This window comes from Octopus sinensis, linkage group LG14, assembly GCF_006345805.1.
Source record: "Octopus sinensis linkage group LG14, ASM634580v1, whole genome shotgun sequence".
Lineage (NCBI taxonomy): Eukaryota > Metazoa > Mollusca > Cephalopoda > Octopoda > Octopodidae > Octopus > Octopus sinensis.
The window spans coordinates 64,584,353-64,606,944 of record NC_043010.1 but is presented as its reverse complement, the minus strand read 5'-3'; the positions used below and the strand labels follow the sequence as shown (position 1 = coordinate 64,606,944).

Sequence of the window (22,592 nt, the reverse complement as noted above, 5' to 3'; positions counted from 1 at the left end):
CCTTCGCTGTCCTTGGTGCACACCACATTGCGCTCCGGCAACCACCGAGCTCGAGATGTTGGCGTAACTGTGGCCTCCTAGTCCAACACCACTGTCTTTGTCGGGACTGAGCTTCAACTCTCTTCCGGGCAGACGACGTTGTCATCGCGTTTCCTGCCGCAATCGCGTGACCCCCTCCATCTGCCGGCAAACTACGGAAGCTCGCTGTCTGTTGCTGCTCCGTTGGTCGATGTCATCCCAGGAACGTCATTGCACGTTCTCGTGCCTTGCGCGACCAATCGTCAGTAATTTTCTTTTTTCTTTTAGCAATTTAAGGAAATAAACATTCGCATTAACGTATTAATCATTCTTTCTGAGCTTGAAAGCAACAATAGCTCACGTTTAAATCTCAATGCTCAAACAGTTGTTCCTCTTTTTTAATAACCACCAAGGGAAGGAGACAAGTACAAAACAAACTGAAATAGCTTTCTACTTCACATCGTAGCTACATGGGTAAACTCACTCAAATCTTTCCACCTAGCCAAGATGACAAGCAACAACTACAACAATCCACACGACAGCTGTACCAAGTACAACAGCAATTCCTGCCACAAATAACTCAGCATGATGCTAAATAGATCATATATTAAGACTTAACACCATCATCAACATCGTCATTATCACCAACACTGTCATTATCTTCCATGCCCCTTCATCTACTACTACTACAACTAGCAGTAACCACCCTCAGTTACTCCTGATTTCTCTTTTTCCCACCACCACTACATCCCAACATTTATCAATACTACCAAACACACATACCACCACAACCACCACTACTACTATCTCGACTCTGACGAAACTCAACAACTCCATTTCCCTCTTCAATGTCAGTTTTCCCCCAACGTCAAACCTTTACTAAACCCAATTTTATTTAGTCCACTGCCTCTCTTTCCACACATTTAAGTCGAAATCCAAAAATATGACGCTATTCTTTACGATGACTGCAATTTCAACCACCAGCCTGGAGCAAGATGCTTGATTTACAGACACACCAAAACAACAGACGCACAAAAACCCAAATGAAATGATTCCCCTAAAATCTGCTGCTGTCCCCAACGCGAGATATTATATCTACAGCACTATTGTACGCTCACACATCTTCCAGGAATCGAAGTACAATCTCCTAGCCAACATCAGAAGCTTCATAAAAACATATTCAGCCGCAGCTCTACCGTCACGTGATTTCCCCACTAATAAGGAAATAACGAAGCATCCAACAGAAACAAGAATAAAATCAACAGACCCAGCACAAACCTTGTCAACAACTCAGTAAACTGGAGATCATCCTATAGCAACAAAAACAAAACAAACAAACGACAAAACCGCCAATGTAACCACAGCTTTATCCACCAAATATTCCTTAACCAGACAAATTATTCTTTCTTATCCACCCGAAAGCTAGCAAAAAAGATTCAGATAAATGTTTCCACTGTCACACATTGTCGTTGTTATTACCCTCGACACAATATCTGCTCTTTTCGCTGATATTAAAACATAAGTCACTTTCGAGACCCTTGAAAAAGTCTAATCAAGCCACTACTCTAATCTCAGAATTTCTGCTGAATGCACAAGCCATCAGTTCATCCTTCAATGCGAAGGGATAAAAGATTTAACACTGGGTTACCGACCAGTGAGGAATATCACTGTGACCCGTGCAGATCGCAACGGCAGAAGAAAGAGAGGATTTGCCGTTTTACTACAAGACTCATTCACTGCAATTACAAATGTTTCATGCACCAATGTTTACTGTGTATCATTACTTCCGTATAACAAAACCAATGATTTTCTTATAATTGTTCTCTACAGGCCATCACAATCGCCTTTACTATTCTTCAAAGAATGTCTTAACAATGTTAATCCTTTATTCAACTGTGTCAGTCTGGTATCTTTTTAATGGTAGGTGATTTCAATTTCCCCTGCGTTGTCTAGTCTATTTATAACTTGAAAGCAGGTATCTGCAATTCAGTCCAAGACAACGCATCAGTGGAGTCACTTTATTGACTAATTTTTCCTTTTCCAACTCATGCTAGAGCCAACGAGCTTAGCAAAAACCTATTGGACTTAATGTTTAGTAACCACACTGACACTGTCTGTAATATTGCAGAGGAAAAAGACTCTTCTTTCCGACCATAACAAGGTTCTCTGAAATGTGGGAATCCGTCAGCCAAATCTGATTTCTCACCACAACACTCTTTGACCGCATGGATCTTCACAATGGAATGCAATCACTCAGGATCTTTCATTCACTGACTCATCTTTCGTTTATTCTCTCGCCCCAAATAGCATCAATACATCCTGGAAGCTATTTGAGGACACTGTCGCAAATACATATTGACGATACTCTCCATAACAGCCCATGAACCAAACTAATTATAAGCAAAAAATATATAAAAACCCTAATAAAGAAACTAAAAAGGATGAGTCAAAAATCGAGCGACTAAAGTATTGGCATCAGCGACAGGCGTACTTGACTGATAGAGTTTTTCTGGAATCAAGTAATGCAATCTAATATAAATCGATTCAATCCCAAAGTGTTCTACTCCTTTGCCAAAAAGAAAATGGTCGCTGTAGCATTCGCTGAACCTTTGATTGATGAGGACAACATTCTCTTAAGTAAGCGAAAAGCCATGGGTGAGATTCTGCAGAAGCAATACTGCTCTGCTTTCAGCAATGCAAGTATGGTTAATCTGGACAGCATCTGTGAAGCAAACCTCCTGCACACTCTATCCATTATATCTCTTGACGTCCTGCATATCAGAGCACTTAGAAGCAAAATTAAAAGCAACTGAGGTGTGAGTCCCGATAGCTTTCCCACTAGAGTTCTGGGGGGGATGATGACATGAATTTGTATTGTCTCTAACTATTCTCTGAATAAAATCACTAGACGTTGGTTATTTTGCTGAAAATCGATTGTCCCAGTTTTCAAAATGGTAAAAAAATTACCCCCACCGAATTACCAGTCTTACTTCATTATCAAATTATTTGAGAGAGGGGTGAGGTCTCGAGTAAGTCACTTCCCTTACGTTTGTCGACTTATTTCCATACAATATGTTTTTACAACCAGCAGCGACTTCTTAAGACAGTGCTTGCATCATTTTGACCACACCCTAAAGGTCCTGAGGGTTCCATTGCAGATGCCATTTATCCTTGCCTTCAGCGAGGCTTTCGATAAAGTTGATGGCATTATACTGTCAAAGTAACTATCCAACACAGAAATCAGAGGGAAATTTTAGAAGTGTTTCCTGATGAACAGACCCAGCATGTGGTGTTCAATGGTGTTCGATGAAGCTCAGCACTTGTCATTATTGGAATTCCTCAAGGCCCTGTATTGGATCCATTTCTCTTTGTTATTTACTTTTGTGGCACCACTGACGTTATCAAACTCACCAATATAAAAACTTTCGCGTATGACTCAAAGATTTTGAAGGTCATCGACAGTGTAGGAGACCAAAAAAACCTCCAGTTGGATGTGCTCGCTGTTATCCAATGGGTGAAAAAAACACAATATGCAACTAAGCGATGATAAAGCTTATAATAATTCTGCTTGTCGTTAGGGTACTTAGCCCATCATTAATGCTTTCACGTGATTAGAGAAAAGGAGGACGAAAAGGGGAGAGAGAGAAAAGGAAGGCGAGAGAAACCTCCATGATATGAGATTGGGGGAACATAATTGTAAAGCTTTCACTTGATTATTTGAAGGGAATTAGAGAACAAGAGGAAGAAATCGGAGAGAGAAAAGGAGGATAAGGTGAGGAGTGAGGCATGAAGAGGGAGAAAGAAAAGAGGGAGAGAGAAAAGACAGAGAGCGAAGCGTCCATGACATGTGGTGAGGGGAACGTAATATTTATTACGTGGTTAAAAAAGTTAGTTGAAGGTAGTTATATAGAGGAGAGTTAGGAATAAAATTTTAGCGGAGTGATGTTCTGGTAGTGAGATTAAGGAAAGGCAGAGAGGAGAGAGAGAGAGAGAGAGAGAGAGAGAGAGAGTGAGTGAGTGAGAGTGAGTGAGTGAGTGAGTGAGTGAGTGAGTGAGTGGGTGAGAAAGGGACAGACAGAGAGGGATGATGGTGGTGGTGGTGGTGGTGGTGATGTTGGGTGCATAGTGGAAAGTACTTTTTTTATAATTGAACTAAGTTTTTTATATCACCTATAACTTGACGCATGCGCATCCTAATCTTGCCATTCACCTTAGAAAGAAACCAGTTTCTGTTCGCCTGTCATATGCAATGGTTATCAATAAATCACAAGGGCAGACACTTTTGATAAAATGGGGTTGTTCTTGCCTAAACTTGCATTCGGTCACGGTCAGGTATATGTTGCATTCGGAATGGCTCTCAGATTATCTGATGTTAAAGTTATCAACACTGACAAAGGAAAAGAAACGGGAAAACTTACACGAAGGACATATTCTGCAAAGAAATATTGGATTGAAAAGTGTGCGCAAATTGAAATGTGTATTGGCTCCGACCCATCGCCTTGCCGTATAATTTACCAACGATATGGTTTTCAGAGTGTGCCATACTGCATTAAATGTTTACCACCGTGAAAATGTGGGCCCAATATTTTATATATAAAATAATTTTTTTTAATATAAAATGTTTGCTTTCTAGATATGAAATTGTGACCATGTAAAATTTAAAATGTAAAACTTTCCCCGTTTTGGAGATAAATGCAAAAATAAGAGTAAATATTTATTTTATGGGTGCTGTGTATTAAGTCTATAGAATTGTGCATAAAGTATATAAATGATATATATTTCTTTACTGTCCACAAGCAGCTAAACATAGAGGGGACAAACAAGGACAGACAAACGGATTAAGTCGATTACATCGACCCCAGTGCGAAACTGGTACTGTATTTATCGAGCCCGAAAGAATGAAATGCAAAGTCGACCTCGGCGAATTTTGAACTCAGAACGTAACGGCAGACGAAATACGGCTACGCATTTCGCCCGGCGTGCTAACGTTTCTGCCAGCTCACCCCCTTCAAGTATATAAATGATATATATAAAGTGCATTAAGTAATCATCGTTGTCTAATTTCCTTCACTTTTCAATGAAGAGCAGATGAGCAACTATCATTTGATACAGACAAAACACAGTCTACGCTTTCAGGCTTTTGTATAAAGTTTTCGGTAATAACCCAATAAGTTTACTATTAATTCCATGAAATATTCACGGACCCCAAAAATTTGAATTAGTTCACTTCGGAAAAGTGGCTGCACATAAGCTACTATATACTGTTCTCTTACGTGAAACCTTAGTGGTATCAATCACCGTAAGGACCTCGGAATAACAGTCGATAATAACCTAACATAGAGTGACCACATAAACAACAAAACTGACATGATCCGTATGTTGTGCTCCTGGATCCTAAGAATTTTCGGGTTCAGAGATGCTCCTACCATTATCATTCTCTTCCCTACCAAAGCCCGTCCTCATCTAGAATACCGTTGTGCGCTTTGGTCTCTCGACATGAAAGTAAATATCATAAAAATTGAAGCACCCCAGAGATCAATCAAAGAAAAAGCAAGACATGTCAGGGCTTGAATACTGGGATCAGCTCCAGAAACACACACTTTACACCCTCCAACTTCACCATGAGCGCTATATCTTTCGTATAATGTGGAAAATATTCCAATATTGTTCAAACAGTGTTGTTATCAACTGTAAAGTTCACCCTAGACTTGGACCCAATGCCATTCGCCCTCTACAAAAATCGTCCTCGCGATTACAACACTAAGACAGAAGCACTTCACCTCCACTGGCCCTGCTTTCTTTAACATCATGCCAAGACACATAAAAGAAGAAAAAGTTCTCATGGTATTCAGGCATTTCCCGGATGAATATCCCGAACAAATTCCAGATAAATCAAGTACACCCGGATAAATCTCTGCCAACAATAACTCTTTACTCGCATGGGCTATGGTGCCCAAAACATGATTGTAACATGAAGCATGATTAAATGTTTTATTAGTGCTGCTACTAAGTTAGTCATGGCCAGGGTTTATTCTGACCGAAAGTCATTTAAGTATCTAAGTACCCGCATACCCTGAACAAATATGTACTTACCATATGTTCGCTTGTCACACTTCTCTCCATACCATCCATCTTCGCAGCCATCACGTTTACACTTTCCAGTAATTTGGTGACATGATTCCGCTCGGGAACAATGACATTCATTGATACAGTCTTTACCATACAATTGTGGTGGACATCCTAAATTGATAACATCGAAACAGTTTCTTTGTAAATGAGCATTAAAATAAAACAGTTATTGAATATAACATTCAATCTTACAAGATCTCACATATAATCAACAAGAGATTCTATGTTTCAAGAGTATCTCTTGATATAGAATCTCTTGATGTAGCTAACAAGAGATACTATATATCACATTTACAATCTTAAAATTGCAGAAATTCGCGCACATATAAGAAATCAAAAATTATGCGATTCCTGTATATGTAGACGCTACATAAGTTACAGTTGAGACACTAGCGTATCCAGAGTGTGTGCCGCCCGGGGAGGCCCTTCCGTTTGCCGCCCCGGACCCCACAAAAGCACATATTGCCTTTAGCAGACTCAAAAGTAATGCTCCTTTATAAGTGCTGCCAGTAGCGGACCACCCCTATACCCCCCAACCGTAGCTACGCTAATGAGTTCAGGACACTTTAAAGCATCATAGCCGAGATGAGAGACTTAAAAGGATTATATCAAACAAAAATCAACAGTATGTTAACATTGCAGTTTTAAGTTACGGGCACACTGGGCAGTTGTGTGGAGGCCTCTTATTTCTAGGGGCCCAATTACGATGTATATATCATGTGTCTTCCTGTGAGTAATCAAATATTATAGGCACTAGTTCAATGACTTGCTCGGAGCGAGGGCTACACTGCTACTAAGGTGTGCTAAGGTCGTGCATGTATGTATATTAAATAATATATTTATTTTTCGATTTGAAGCCACAAATTTTAAATATAAACAAATGACCGAAAAATGACGAGCTAGCCACAGGCTGAATCGAACCCACAAATCGACACTTACACGGCTCCTTGCAAATTCGATTGGCCAAGCGCTCACCCGTCAATTTCAGTGAAATTTAGTTAATTTATACTTAAACCGTTTAATACTGCATATAATATTTTTGTAAACAAACCTGAAAGGTATTTTAAGTTAAGCCTAGAAAGCTACAATGTAAGACTCATAGTATAATAATAACTGTATAATAATATATCATAATATTTACTCTTCAATTTGAAGCGACAATATTTAAATATAAGCAAATACCCGAAAAATGATGAGTTAACTTCAGTCTGAATCAAACCCACATATCAACGCTTACTCGTCTCCTTGCAAGTCCGATTGGCCAAACGCTCACCCATCAATTTCTGTCAAATTTAGTTAATATATACTTAAACTGTCTAATACTACATATACATATATACATTTAGATAAAAATACTAATACTATATACATAAATATTTAGATAAAAATAGTTATTGCCGGTTTACAGGGTTACCCAAGGTGTCGCATCCATGAAGTGCTTAGCTTTACTGTGTCTCTAGTCCCTAATTCACGAAAACCACTTAGTCTACGGAAAATATGGGACATAATTATATTTATCTAAATACTCCTCTACTCTGTAACTTATTGTGTGCTTCTCTGTCGTATTTGTGATTTGCTGATGGTATATATATATATATATATATATATATATATATATCGAAGGTAGATCAGAAAGAGCACAACAAACGGAAACCGTCAAAACACAACATGCGGGAAAAGGACGATAGCACGACAACGGTAAACAAGACAAACAAGACACAGGGGGCATTCGCAGCCAAATTGTCTCTTCAGTTGGAGTCCGGAATGTCTGCGTAGTTTCGCTGACTTACCTCCGATATTACTCGAAACCGGCTGGGCCAGAGAGTTAAGCTTAAAACATTAAGCCTCTGGGAAAGGCAACGAATGTACATATATGAAAATAAATATGTAAATAACGGAAAGGTTCTTTCGGCTATCGGACGAACGTAAAATATGAAACATGAAATATATACAATGGTCAAACGCCTTTCGACTATGCAACAAAATAAAAATATTTGTAGAATTACAACAAAAATAAGACGAAACAAAAAGGGCCTTTCGACCATCAGACGAATGTAATGAGCTAGTGCAAGGAAAGAAGAAATGGAAAAATCTTAACTGGGTGGGCTGCAGAACAGAACAGAACAGACGGGCGCAACCGACCTCAAAGGCGGCCGGTCGAAAAAGGACGACAACGCCTGAAGCGGACAGCGTTTACGTGGTAGGGGAGGGGAGGAGTTCAAGAGGGCAGAGTGACTAAGGAATAGGAGAGAGGGGAAAGAAATTAGAAGGACGAAAGAATGAAAGGGAGGGAGAGAGAAAAAGGTATAGCGGAGGTAAGAGGATGAGAGTCGTACATGATATTCAAGGGGTATCTTTTTTACAATGTATACAGTTGTACGTAACACTGATTGGATAAATCTAAGGTAGCCCAGAAAGAACACAACAAACGGAAACCGACAAAATGCAACATGCGGGGCAAAGAACGATGGCACGACAACAGCAAACAAGACAAAACAAGATACTGGGATCATTTGCAGCTAAATTGCCTCTTCATTCGGAGTCCGGAATGTCTGTGTAGTTTCGCCCATTTATATCCTATGTGTGTATATATATATATATATATAATATTAATTAGAGACAATGTATATGTATGTATGTATGTATGTATGTATACAGAATACATATATTTATTTAAGAGAATATGTGTTTGAGAATATGCGATCGTAGGATCGCAGTTTCGATTCCCTGACCGGGCGTTGTAAGTGTTTATTGAGCGAAAACACCTAAAGCTCCACGAGGCTACGGCAGGGGGTGATGGCGATCCCTGCTTTACTCTTTCGCCACAACTTTCTCTCACTCTTTCTTCTGCAGGCCTGCTCGCTTAGCCAGCGGGATGGCGTCATTTGAGGTGCATTGTGACCAGCGATGTGAGGCAACATCTGATAGCCTGGTCGCTGACGGTGATCACGGTGATATATATAATGTAATATAATATAGTATAAGAAATGCGAAAACTCATTTCTGTGTGTTAGTTTGTCACACTTCGCCCACTCCAACTCTCACTATTCATTAACACTTCTTCTATTGCTCATACTGGAGTGAGAGTAATAGTAGGCATAGAGAGGTCGAGGACGGTGGCGAAGACAGAGAGAAACAGACAGACAGAAATAGAAAAAGAGAGGTGGGAAAGAAAGTCAAAGAAATTTAGGAAGTGTTCATAATGATTTTATTAAAAGTAGTAGTGTTGATGGTGGCAGTTGAAGAGAGAGAGAGAGAGAGAGAGAAAGAGTGGCCATGTGAGAGAAAGAGAGACTGAACACTGAAGAAACATGCTAAACGGTGTGTGTATGGCAGATATGGTGGTGATGGTTGTGGTACTGTTGTTTATCATGCAGCTTTGCAACAAGTTTCAAGTCGACAACTTATATCACTTATATCATTGTTTTGATGAAAATTCTTCAAGTTAATTAAAATTTAATATGTAATCAATGTATGAAGCGACTTTGTTGGCATAGTCATGCATCCATACATGCATACGTACATACATGAAATATATATACATATATATATATATGTTCGTCACAAAGCCTTGCAAAGCTAAGTAATCTATTTCTATTTAAGATTTTAAAATTTTAAAATTTAAAATATTTTAATAAGTCTTATTGTATAATTTGGTATTATATATAAATACTGATTGGTATGTAATGATTCAGTTATCGAAGTTTGTATATAATTATTAGATTTTTAACTCTACGTTTATTTGTAAGACTTTACTTAGCCAAAGAGATATATAGATCGTTAATAGTAATACGATTTTTTAAAGTTAGGTTTCATGTCTATACATTTATTGATACCATAAATTTTAGTCTTTAATCACAATATTTGTTGATAATTATTTAGTTATTATTTTTAAATATTTTATAATTATTAGATGTGTACATAAATCTAATATATAAATAACGATTTTTTAGTTAAATAATTTGGTAATTAAATCTTTGGACTATAACTGAGTTAAGGATATTTGTGAGTTTATTATATTTTTTTAAGCTATTTTATATATTCATAAATATCTCTAATGGTTGACTTTGTTCTATTATACCTTTTATATAGCTGTTTTCAATTGACTATTTGTAGCAGTGTTTTTCATTGATAAATATATTCGTAGTATTTATTGGATACTATATAACTACGGATTGATTATTTCATTGTATAAGTATTTAGTTGTTGAAGATATGTATTTCATTATTTCATTATTAGTTCTTAACTATACGGTTTTTGTAAGTTATTAATTAGCCAACGAGATATATGGATCGTTAGATAGTTATAAGGTTCTTTTAAGATACTTTATTTGTTTACAATTTGCTTTTTCATCTTTAATATTTTAATTTTTAATATATTTCATAAGTAATAATGAATAATTAATTTATTTAGTTTTTTAATATTGTATATATATTTCTTGATAGAGATAATTTCAGATCTTAATTCTTATATTTATATATATTTATATATATTTATTGGTAATTTAGTTATAATTCAAATATTTTATAATTATTTGATTTGAACTTAATTTAATAATATGAATAGTGATTACTTTTTTGATTATTTTTTTTGTTAAATAATTAGGTAATTTGATATTGACTATAACTGAGATTAGGTTATTCGTGAGTTTATTATGTTTTTAAAGCCATATTATATCTGAATAGATAAATACATTTTCTATCTATTCTTACCTTAAAATCTAATATTTAACATTATAATTAGATTGTATGACATAATCATAATCGTTAAAGTTTCTAGTTTGATATTAGAGTTTTTATAAGAAAAATTATTATTTTATTTATTTCTTTAAAAAATATTGTTTAAATATATTTGCTTATTTATTTAACTATTATCTTTAACCTGAAGATTGACTACAACCATAATTCGAATTATTAATGGAATTTAAATTATTGTAATTCGAATTAGGTTATGGGCACGAAACGTACGTAGTGGTTTTACTTTTTATCATATTAACTTTTTAATACTTTTTGATAGTTATATATATTTAATAAGAAAACAAATTAAATAAATAAAAATTTATAAATATAAATTAATAATTTTAATTTTAAATTTAAATAATTTAAATTTTATGTTTTATATATTTTGTATATTATATCAATTATTTTTATTTTTATATTTTGGTTTATGTTTTGATTTGCCTAATAGTAGTTTTATCTCTAATTCATATATATATATATATATATATTATAGAGAGAGAGAGAGAGAGAGGTTGTATACTGTCAACTTAACGTTGCAGTAAGGAGGGGGGATTACACCACCGCTGTTTAGCCCTAGGAAGCATCGACGCTTTCTAGGGCTAAACAGCGGTGGTGTACCTCACCCTTACTGTCACGTTAAGTTGACAGTATACAACCACACTATCGCCCCACCATCGTACATATCTCTATGAGATATTTAGAAATTTAATATTTCTGATATATAAATATATATATATATATATATATATATATATATATATATATATATATATATATATAATATATCTATATATATATATATATATTATATATATATATATATATATATATATATATATATATATACTACCAAGTAAGTTAGGAGTTACGGATCCAGCACACTAAGGGATAATATTTATCCAATATACTGTTGGTATAATACCCAAATTCTTAATATACAAATGTTTTTAATTGCAATGCAATTAACTTATTTATTCTATTAAACGGGTGAATGTAAAGAAATATTTTACCATTAATTTATAATACAAATAAGAAAATGGAGAAACAATTTAGTTGGTTCATTAGCTTTCGGATATTAGAATGTTGAATTATTTATTCATTTAACAAAAATGAGAACCTTAATAGCATACGTATATCTCTTATTATAAAAGGCAGATTTTATCTGCCTCCCTTTGGGAGTTATAGAAATCTACAATATAGGATTTCTTCAATTACAATTTACCTAGCATTTTTAAGAGTAGAATGCATCGCGTCATGCCAGGTCCAGTTTTTAAAATTTAAACTCCAATTAAGCAAAATTTACAGAAAACTCACATTCTGGTGTGTGTGTGTCAAATGCTTTTCTTAGTCTGGTTTACACCACAGGCAAACGCACACACACAGTGTGCAACGAATAAAATGAAAGTAAATAGCGACAGAGTGATTTGAGGAAGACTAAACTGAAAGTATTTAAACCACTACTCAAAAAATAAAAAAACACAGCAAACAGAAACAAATAAATACATAACCATTTACTCCTCACACAATTTCTTCAATTAGAATTTACCTAAGATTTTTCAGAGTACTTCAGTGGGTGATGCCATAAAAAATTTCTTTCAATTTTACCACCAATTAAGACAAAATTCGAGAAAACTCAATATTTTAACATATCACTCCGAAAGCATTGATGTACATGTGTGCGTGAGTGTGTGTGTGTGTCATTCCTCACACACACGCATACACATACATATACAACTACATACAACTACATACACATACAACTACATACAAACACGTGTGTGTTTGTTATTAGTAAAAGAGGCGCCAAAACTCAACTCACTTATCATTCCAACACATTTGCAAAGACACACGGACGGACAGAAAAGGTAAATTGGTTTTTATTTTACTCTGTATATATTTTATTATATAATATTATATATAGATATATGTATATATAATTGCAGTATGAAACAGTGTTTATGTATAAACAGACGACACTTATATATAGTTACCAAGCCGCCCGAATTTACCTATTCATATTTAAATGAGAATATCAGAGCAAATCTCTTTAGTACATTCGTGAAAACACGTATTATACTTCGTAAACACTTCAACTACAGTTTTGTACAAAAATCGAAGTGTAATTTTAATTCCGTGAATTATGGGAGATTTTTTTCCGAAATTTGTTCCTATTGTGTTTTCAAAATTTGTAATTCTGACAAAAAATGGATACGAATTTCATTATATCAAGCAGCGAGTCAGAATTCGAAGGATTTTCTACTGAAGACCTTCATAAATCTAACTCTATGACTGAAAAAAAAAAGCATCTTTATATAAGAGTGAAGTTGTGTGTCTGTCTCCTACGATTTAGATTCCTAACTACTCACACATTTTGCGGTGCAGTTTTACCAAAAGCGGGTATCTTATAGTCGTGATTCATATCGAGCCCTTCTGGGTATTAGCGTGCGTCTACGATGAGTCTACGATTTAAAAAAAATTACCATCATATTTTTCCATTTTAATGCATTTTTTTCGCTTTTATATAAGGGAAGTAACTCTCTAAAAATATCTACGATGTGTCAACGATTTAAAAAAAAATTTACCTTAATTTTTTTTTCAATTTTTAATGCATTTTTTTCCTATTTTTTGGCTATAACTCTCTAAAAATGCTTATATAGTTATTTCCCTTACAAACCCGAGCAACGCCGGGCGATACTGCTAGTACATTATAATTCAATACATATAAGATAAGAATACAATTATAAAAATCATAATATAAATTATTGAAATTATTAAAATCACTCCTGCCTAATCATTAAAATCACTCCTGCACACTCAACCCGCGACGCCCCGAATCGCGTCTGGAGCTCGGTGCGAGGCGGCGGCGGCGTGCTCGCGCGTCGTCCGTCGCTGCCACCGACGCTTCCGCCGACCTTAGGCAGGAGTTGTTACACTTGCTCGCGCTATCATAGCTTTTGAATAATGCCGCCTCAGGCTGGCTGGGCTGGCATCCCAACATCCCCCTGAATAGAACACCAGTTTGCCGAAGGTTTATCCATTTACAGCTGAGTGAACTGGGATAACGTCAAAGAAGAATTTTACTCTAGAACTCAACGCATCACTGGTCCGAGAATTGAAACACCGATTTTACAATCATGGATGCAACACCCTAACCACCAGAACTTTCATCTCTCTCTCTCTCTCTCTCTTTCTCTCTAAGAAGAGAGAGAGAGAGAGAGAGAGATCTTCAAATGCAAATTACGTATTTATTTGAAATTTATATTTTTATAGGGAAAATTGTTGCAGTCTGTAACACAATTTCTGCTGAAAGTTATTATAGGGGCAAAAAGTTTGCTTCACAATCAGATTTGTCTGGGTTCAAGTCCTATTGCGTGGCGCCTTGGATAAGTCTTCTGCTATAACCCCGAGCCGACCAATGTGTTCTGGTGTATTTAGCAAACGGAAACTGAAAGGAGCTTTTCGTATGTAACATATGTGTGTGTGGGGGTGTGTTGGTCTCCCACAATATCTTGATGACCAGAGTTGGTTTACATTTGCTTAATAAGTAATGAGGTCGATTCATTCGACCAAATAAAACTTTTCAAAACAGTGCCCCAGTATGGCCGCAGTCCAATGACTGAAGCAGAAGATATATCTGCACAAATATCCGTCATCTTTCGAACTTATTTCGTATAACAATTAATACATTCTTTTATTATTTGTTTATTTATATTTATATATATAAAATCTTTATCTTGAGTTGAAAATTATTTCAAACCGCACAAAAGATACAATTATTTTATTTTTTCATAAATTAATTCAATAACATGCCTTCTCTTTTAAAGGTCTGCCTTGAGTCAGTCTGAGAATTATTCTTATGCCTCTGAGCGTGTATGATAGTTCGTGTGTATGTAGATGTGTGGTTACTTACAATTCACTCATGCTCACGAATACAAAATCACAAATACAGGCAGACATATGTGTGTATATATACACAACCACACAGATACACACACACACACACACACACACAAACACACACTTCGTTTATTCTCCCCTCCGCCTCTCTTATAAGCTACTCCTCATCTACATGCACTCATACAAGCATACCTAAACACAGGCGTAGGAATAATTCTCAGACAGACTCAAGGGAGAAATTTAAAACAAAGGAAATGTCATTGATGAGGTCAGGAATAGCAACGAAATCACCTTGACACACAAGCAAACGATTGCTTAACGAACACATAAAACAAACGATCGGTTAGTTAGTTTGTTAAATATTGATCCGTTTGACTAACAATGAAAATGTCACTTTGAACCAGTACGTATGTTTACTGGGGCAATGACCCTCCCAACACAACAAGATTTGTTTCCACACACGAATTCGGAACAAGAGTGTTGCAATCCGTATACAAAAATAAAGTATTTTACAAAATACTTTTTAAAAAATTAATTCAATGTCAAGAGGCTTAGATGAAAAAAGTATCGTTTCAGTAATATGGTGTCTTGTGAAAATACGTTTTCTTAAAGTTTTCTCAGTAAAAAAATTGTTTTGATGATAAGATGTGTGATAAATAGTCGTTTGATAATAGGTTTTGATGTCACTGATTATGCATGATATGAAATACCACAAATACATTTGAATAAACAATTGGAAATCAATTTTAATGTGAGAAATCAACATACCAAATAACTTAATACGATAAACTCCAGCTTTCCCATTAATTTCCAATACAGAACTCTTTACGTCACCGATACAAATTGTTTTATTTGTGTTTGGTTTTAGTTTGCATTCCATTCCTCATGGAAAGGAAACTTTCATTGTTGAATCTAGAGAGAACAGAATATACAATATACGTAAAAACAGAAAATTTATGTCAGTAAATGTCAGGCTTAAGTAAACATAAATAAAACAAGTGTGTGTATGTGTGTGTATGCGTGTGTGTGTGTATTTATATGCACTAAAGTGAACAGGGTCACTACTCAGTACCAGTATGTAGAATGTTAAGTTTCAGTAAATATAAATAAAACAAGTGTGTGTGAGTGTGTGTGCACGTGCGTCTGCGTGTATGTGTGTGTGTGTATTTATATGTCACTAAAGTGAATAGTATTGCTAGAAATAAGAGTCAAATCAACTCAATAATCGCACATACACATATTTATATATATTCATGGATACGTATGTATACATACATATCAGTGTATATGTCATGTGATCTACTTCACAGCCCTTAACTGCTCCTTTAAAAACTGCAAGTCACCATCTTCATCATCAACATCATCATCGTATCAACTGGAAATTGAGTATATATGGTATATTTAGCACCCTGTCAGCCAGATCCATGACTACATTTCGATACTAATTTGCAGTGATCTCATTTTTCTGACATTATCAATGCACTTGAGTAAGTATGACTCTTGCAGTGTCCTTTCTGCTAAATATTTTGGGCTTTTTATGTCTGCATAGAGAAAACTATTAAATACCACCGACTATTTTTCTTAGACGTGCTCTGAAATCAGCCGACATTCGTGAAATTGATAAATATATTGATGAGAGGAGAGGAGAGAGAGAGCGAATGGTAAGGAAAGGTCTACCTTTGCACTGAAATACTTGCATTATTAACATTATTTTAGGTGGCAAACTAGCATTCATTCCGGCGCTTTCCTCTTAAATTCTGCCGAGTCCAACTCGCTTCTAATTCTTCGGGGGTCGATAAAATAAGAACCACCCTGCACTAATTCCGGTTTGGATTTTACACAAACTTGTAAGAATCTACGTATATACCACGTTGCCAATAATTTCAGAGATTCTGCTCACTTGGAATAATCGTTATAAATTTTCTAATAAGCATTAAAAAACGTGCTCAGTCAACGTGAACCAATATTTTGATACTTTCATAAAATAATATTATATTGTCATTCAATTGATAATATCTGAATACTGTGTATTTAAAACGAATTAATTTCGATTTATCGTCATGAAAAATATAACTACAACAATCATTATCAACAATAAAATATAATATGAAATGTTGTTTCTCACCCGCAAAATTACTGTAAATTTCTACAGTACTAAATCTGTATGTGTTTCTGAAGAATATTCTTATCTGGGGTTTCTTTGCCTGTTTGTTATCAGAGGAAAATAAATAGGAATACGTGCTCGACTCGTTCTTTATGAATTCATGATATTTTCCTGTATATAAAGAAATAAGTTTAGATTATTAAACTGAAAAATCGGAAAATGAATGCGAATAGCAACAAACGTGAACAAGTGTTCAGATAAGTAATGGTATATTTTAGAAACAAAAGAGATTTTTTACATTTGAATTACGACAAATCCTTAAAATCCTTAAAAAACGTTTTAGCCCGAAGGCCGCGGCCATGCTGGGGCACCACCGCTGAAATATTAACACAAAGAAACTACAAGTTTTATTCTGATTATAGAAAGAGGTTACAAATATTGTAAAAATGTTCTTTTATTTTCCGAAGATGCAGCTGTATTAGTCCTGGTGTATATACTCGAAGGAACAGCCTCTATTCAGTTTATATTTACGTTGTGAAAGAAAATACAAAACAACCCTTCCATCACTACGTTATAGTGAAACATGTGGTGAGATTGTGAGATCTAATACTCTGAAGAAGGAAGGCGCTGAGCTGGGAGAAACGTTATCACGTCGAACAAAATGCCTAACAGCATTTCGTCTCCTAAAACGGTGAGGTAGTGGAACCGTTAGAACGTCGCGCACGAAGGGCTTGACGGTATTTCATCCGTTTCTGAGTTCAATTTCCATTTTACTTTTCATCCATTTGAGGTCGTTAAGCTATCAGTTGATTACTGAGATCAATATTATCAACTTCCCAAGAAATAGTTGCACCTGTGCCAGAATTTGAAACCTATATATTTATATAAAAATGAAATGAATATATATATATATATATGTATGTATGTATGTATGTATGTATGTATGTATGTATGTATGTATGTATGTATGTATTTATGTACGTATGTATGTATGTATGCATGTATGTATGTATGTATGTTTGTATGTATGTATGTATGTATGTATGCATGTATGTATTTATGTACGTATGTATGTATGTATGTATGTTTGTATGTATGTATGTATGTATGTATGTATGTTTGTATGTATGTATGTATGTATGTATGTATGTATGTATGTATGTATGTATGTATGTATGTATGTATGTATGTAGGTATGTGTGTGTATGTATGGATGTATATATATATATACATATATATATTAATATATACATACATATATGTACATACCTACATATACATGCATATATAGGTACAGGGCATCAAAAAATCGTTCAACACAATGAGAAACTTTAACATAAAAACAAAAACATAGAAAACGAACATTTTTTCGAACAACGAGAAAAACAAACAGAGAAACGAGACATGACTACGCGTAATTGATTGGTCAGCTGCAATATTTTAAGCTCTTTTCTTTTGTTTTAGACTTACTCTTCTTGTCCTGTACTTTTTCAGGTTTAGTAAGTACTTAAGAATATTGTTAATCTTGCTCACAATTTTCAATTTAACATATATATATATATATATATATATATATATATTGGGCTGGCAAGAAAATAATTTCATTTTCCGCAAATAGTTACAATATTTTTGAATGACTTTTGTGAATGTTATAATTTTCTCCTTTTGACATTTGATAGACGTTACTCTTGGTTTACTTTAGATGCAAATTGCGCGTAATTTTGTTTCCAGCTGTTAGTTCAGTGCGTAAACGGACATTTGCGCCATATTTTGCTTTTTTTAAAGGCAAGAGAGCTACTGAGAAAGAAATGTACGAAGTTTATGGTGTTGAAGGCACGTCAGAATTTGTTTTTTCACCCAAAGATGACCAACGTTCTGGTCGACCTGCTGTGACGATAATGACCGAATGAAAGCCATAATTGAATCTGATTGTCATATAAATGTGCGAAAGATTTCAGAGATTACATCGACCCCAGTACTCAACTGGTACTTATTTCATCGTTCACGAATCGGACGGTAAAATGTAAAGTAAACATCAGGGAAATGTGAATTCAGAAGGTGAAGTCGAAAGAAATATTACTGAGCAATTTTGTCCGGTGCCCTCTCGATTCTACTTGGTTACCGCCTTACAACAACAACAACAACAACAACTGCAAAAATAATAACGCTTTCAAATTTCGATAAAAAGGCCAGTAATTTCAGGAAGTTGTTAAGTCGATTACATCGAGAATAATGATGGTGATGATGATAATCTCTTTATCAATCACAAATAGTTGGCAAAATCAACTAATTTGCTGAAAGGCAGCATTTTCTGCTCCCATCTTCCATGTTTAAGTGACAATGAAAAACTTGATATCGTCTTGGCCAAAAGCGAATCTCGTCCACCACATATTCTCTTCCACTAGAATTAGCAGGTAGATTCAAACATCCCATCTTTTCCGGTCCAAGGTAAGGCATAATGATGATATTCACAATGAATTCAGATGATTACATGATCCACTTATTGTGACAGTAAGCCATGACTCCCACATAACTCCACGTATGAGCAATGCTCAGGGCTCGACGAGTGCATCTAGAGCAGTTCCCGCGCATCTCGAACAGAACAGCTGATATCGGGTTTGAGAGTTTATCTCAAATTGGCAAATCATCCCCAGTCCTTCGGGACCACCGCCAAGTCATGGATTACTTGAAACTATACATTGCTCCCGGCCCGTAATTTCTTCGACCAGCAAATTATTTCTCCATCACAAATCTTTCCTAGAGCAGCAACGTGCAACTTCCATCTAACGTATTGCTCGACATGTAGAGGGTGTTGAGCACCTGATGATATTCCAGATGCCCATTGTTTTCGCTCGATTTTCGCTTGACGTAGAACTGCACTTTTGTCAATAAACAAAGTGTAGAACATAGTGACCACACCTGTTCAAAATAAAAAAAATTGTTGATCACGTAGCCTCAGTGTTGGCCACCGTATAATTCTACATGACATGCCCTCTTCACTATATACTATGTGCAAATAGCAAATGGATCATTTGTCCACTGGAAAACATTCCCTCCACAAAAAGCGGAAGAACAGTTATTTCACTCTTGTGAAACGTGAACTGATGCATGGCAAAATGTTCAGGCACGCTGCCCGACCTTTTAGAGATGGTTTCCTCTAAATTATTTTATTCAAGGGGTAATTGGCCTCCCTGCTCGCTACGTTGCCCATCTTTTTCTACCTAGAAATATGGACCAAACAAGACTATTGGCAATGTAAATGTTCCTCTTCAGGTCCATGAGTTGCACCCAAGCATTTTTTCCTGGTTTATTCCTGCTCTTGTCACAGCACCAAAGACACTGACAAAGGTGCTGATCACTTCGATGTGCCTGATGGCTGGCTCTACATCTGTAACGTAGTCCACATTTTACCTGCGCTGATCTTCTCCATCCTAGTTTCCGTGTAATTTAGTAGTGTCGCAAAATTCCATAGTAATACAAATAAGGCAAGAAAAAACAACCTTGACAGACCGTGGGTTCGATATTGAATGGTTACAATAGGTGTCCATTCATCCTAACAAATGTCGCTGTATGGTTTGGGGAACCAACCACAGAAGACGGAGCCGAAACCAGTTGCTTTGAGGACAGCTGTCAAGTATTGGTGATAGTTCCTATCGAAAATTTTGATTAATTTAAGTTCATCAGGGCAGCACCAGTGCAAGATACCTTAGGCACTTTATACACGATGTATCACATGAGGTGGTGCTTACTGTGGAGAAATCTGTTAAGAATGACGCATGTCTACACATGACCAATCAGACTACCGACGACAAGCGCCAAACTCTTCGCTAACACCTCAGCCAAAATCTTTTATTTTAGTTTCATGTGTGGTCTGCAAAAGTAACCAACAACAATTCTGTCCATACTGCAAGCTAGATCCATAACGTCCTAGTCCATATCTATTTTGAATTCACATTTAAACATGATAAACTATAATTTAAACAAAACTAGGGGACTGCTGCATAAGGGATGACTTCTGACTACATCGCAACAAATTTTCCAGAAGTTACCATAGTTCTACTTTATCAATGCTGATTTGTGGCTAAGCAATGACTTTTAGAAAACTTCTATTCAGATTAGAAGTTCTCACCCACCATCCAGATATTGGAAGGAGAAATATGTGAGATCCACTGAAAAGAACAGGAAATTTTCATTCTTGTTCATTGAAGATTTTAGAGATAACCAAAGTTGCAGCTCGATCAATTTTATTAAAAGAAAGTATTGGAAAGTTTTACTTTGGATTCAACGAAGAATTATTCCTTTCCCTCGTGGTGTATCAACAATTAGTCGCAGACCCCAGTGTTGAGGGACCACGGTTTGTTGACATGTAAGTGTAAAAGTATTTCATTTGTTTTTCGTTTGTTTGTTTCTTTCCACGTCTCGAATATGTAGCGGTCTTTGAAAGACATAAATTTAAAGGTTCACACAATCAGTTTGTTTGGGTATAAATGATTGGTAAGGAATACTAAAAGTTGTCCGTCCACAGTCTCGGACCTGAATGTCTTCTGAACACTCTTGTTAATGTGACTTCATTGATGCTCAGGGTAAACCCGGGACTTTGTTGCTCATGTGTCTTCGTAAGAATGTCAACCAGGAAGAATATTTTCTCCACTGTGCAGTGTTTTCGGTTGAAAATTAATTTTACGTATTTTTGTATTTTTATTCGTTCCCGTCCTTGTTTTGTATACATTCGAGGCTTTCTTCCAAGGAATCTAATGGGCTTGGCTTAGATTTTCCTTTGGGGCTGGCCAGGTCGGAGTAATCTCAAGATTAATCAGCTGAAATTTCGAAGATGATCCGATTCTTGACTGAAGATCGATGGCTTCGAATGTCCCGTCCGTTTTTTTGTATCGTCTTCTAAATGCTTTCCCTTCTTGTCCTAGTTTGTGTTTTTTTACATTTACCTATTATATGGCGACGCCCGTAACCCCTTTTGATATTGTATGTAAAATACATTTTCTCTCTAATACATGGTACGACTCTATAACACTGTCTCTCTCTCTCTCTCTCCCCCTCTCCTACATTTCTCTGCCTTTCACACTTTGCACTCCACTTTGACCCTTCTCTTTCTCTCTTCCTCTGTCCGCTTTTCTCCCCTCTCTTCTCACACGTGAATAACTTTGGACTGCTGTCCTGCCTTTTTGTGATCAACGGCCGTATAAGCTAGACAATTTTTTTTCTCTCTTCGTCTTCAGGCATTTTTTCAATGCGCCAGCTCAAGTTCACCCGTCCTGTCGAAAAGACGCCTGTCTGTAACGTCCTGTTTTTGTTATCATTATTATCATTATTGTTTTTACGTATTTTCGTATTCTTATTCGTGTTATCATTATTAATTTTACGTATTTTTGTATTCTTATTCGTTCCCGTCCTTGTTTTGTATACATTCGAGGCTTTCTTCCAAGGAATCTAATGCGCTTGGTTTAGATTGTCCTTTGGGGCTGGCCAGTTCGGAGCAATCTCAAGATTAATCAGCCGAAATTGCGAAGATGATCCGGTTCTTGACTGAAGATCGAAGGCTTCGAATGTCCCGTCCGTTTTTTTTTTGTATCATCTTCTAAATGTTTTGCGTTCTTGTCCCAGTTTGTGTTTTTTTATATTTACCTATATATATATATTATATTTATTTATATTTATATTTATATATATATATATATATATATATTATA

The 22,592-nt window shown here is 35.7% G+C and overlaps 1 protein-coding gene across 3 annotated transcripts in view; it reads right to left on the bottom strand.

Annotated features, from left to right (window-relative positions):
• Positions 1–22,592, bottom strand: part of LOC115219171 — a 53,133-nt gene that overhangs the window by 5,012 nt on the left and 25,529 nt on the right. The window contains exons 4-7 of one of the 3 annotated variants that reach the window (XM_036509122.1): positions 16,909–17,058; positions 15,552–15,695; positions 6,172–6,258; positions 5,339–5,349 (exon numbers count right to left, since the gene is read on the bottom strand). In XM_036509122.1, coding sequence (XP_036365015.1) covers positions 15,667–15,695; positions 16,909–17,058 — 179 coding nt within the window. In that variant the 3' untranslated portion in view covers positions 5,339–5,349; positions 6,172–6,258; positions 15,552–15,666. Of the gene's footprint in view, positions 1–5,338; positions 5,350–6,111; positions 6,259–8,245; positions 8,785–15,551; positions 15,696–16,908; positions 17,059–22,592 lie in introns of those variants that run through there. The other 2 variants (XM_029789278.2, XM_036509121.1) reach the window with 2 other exon arrangements.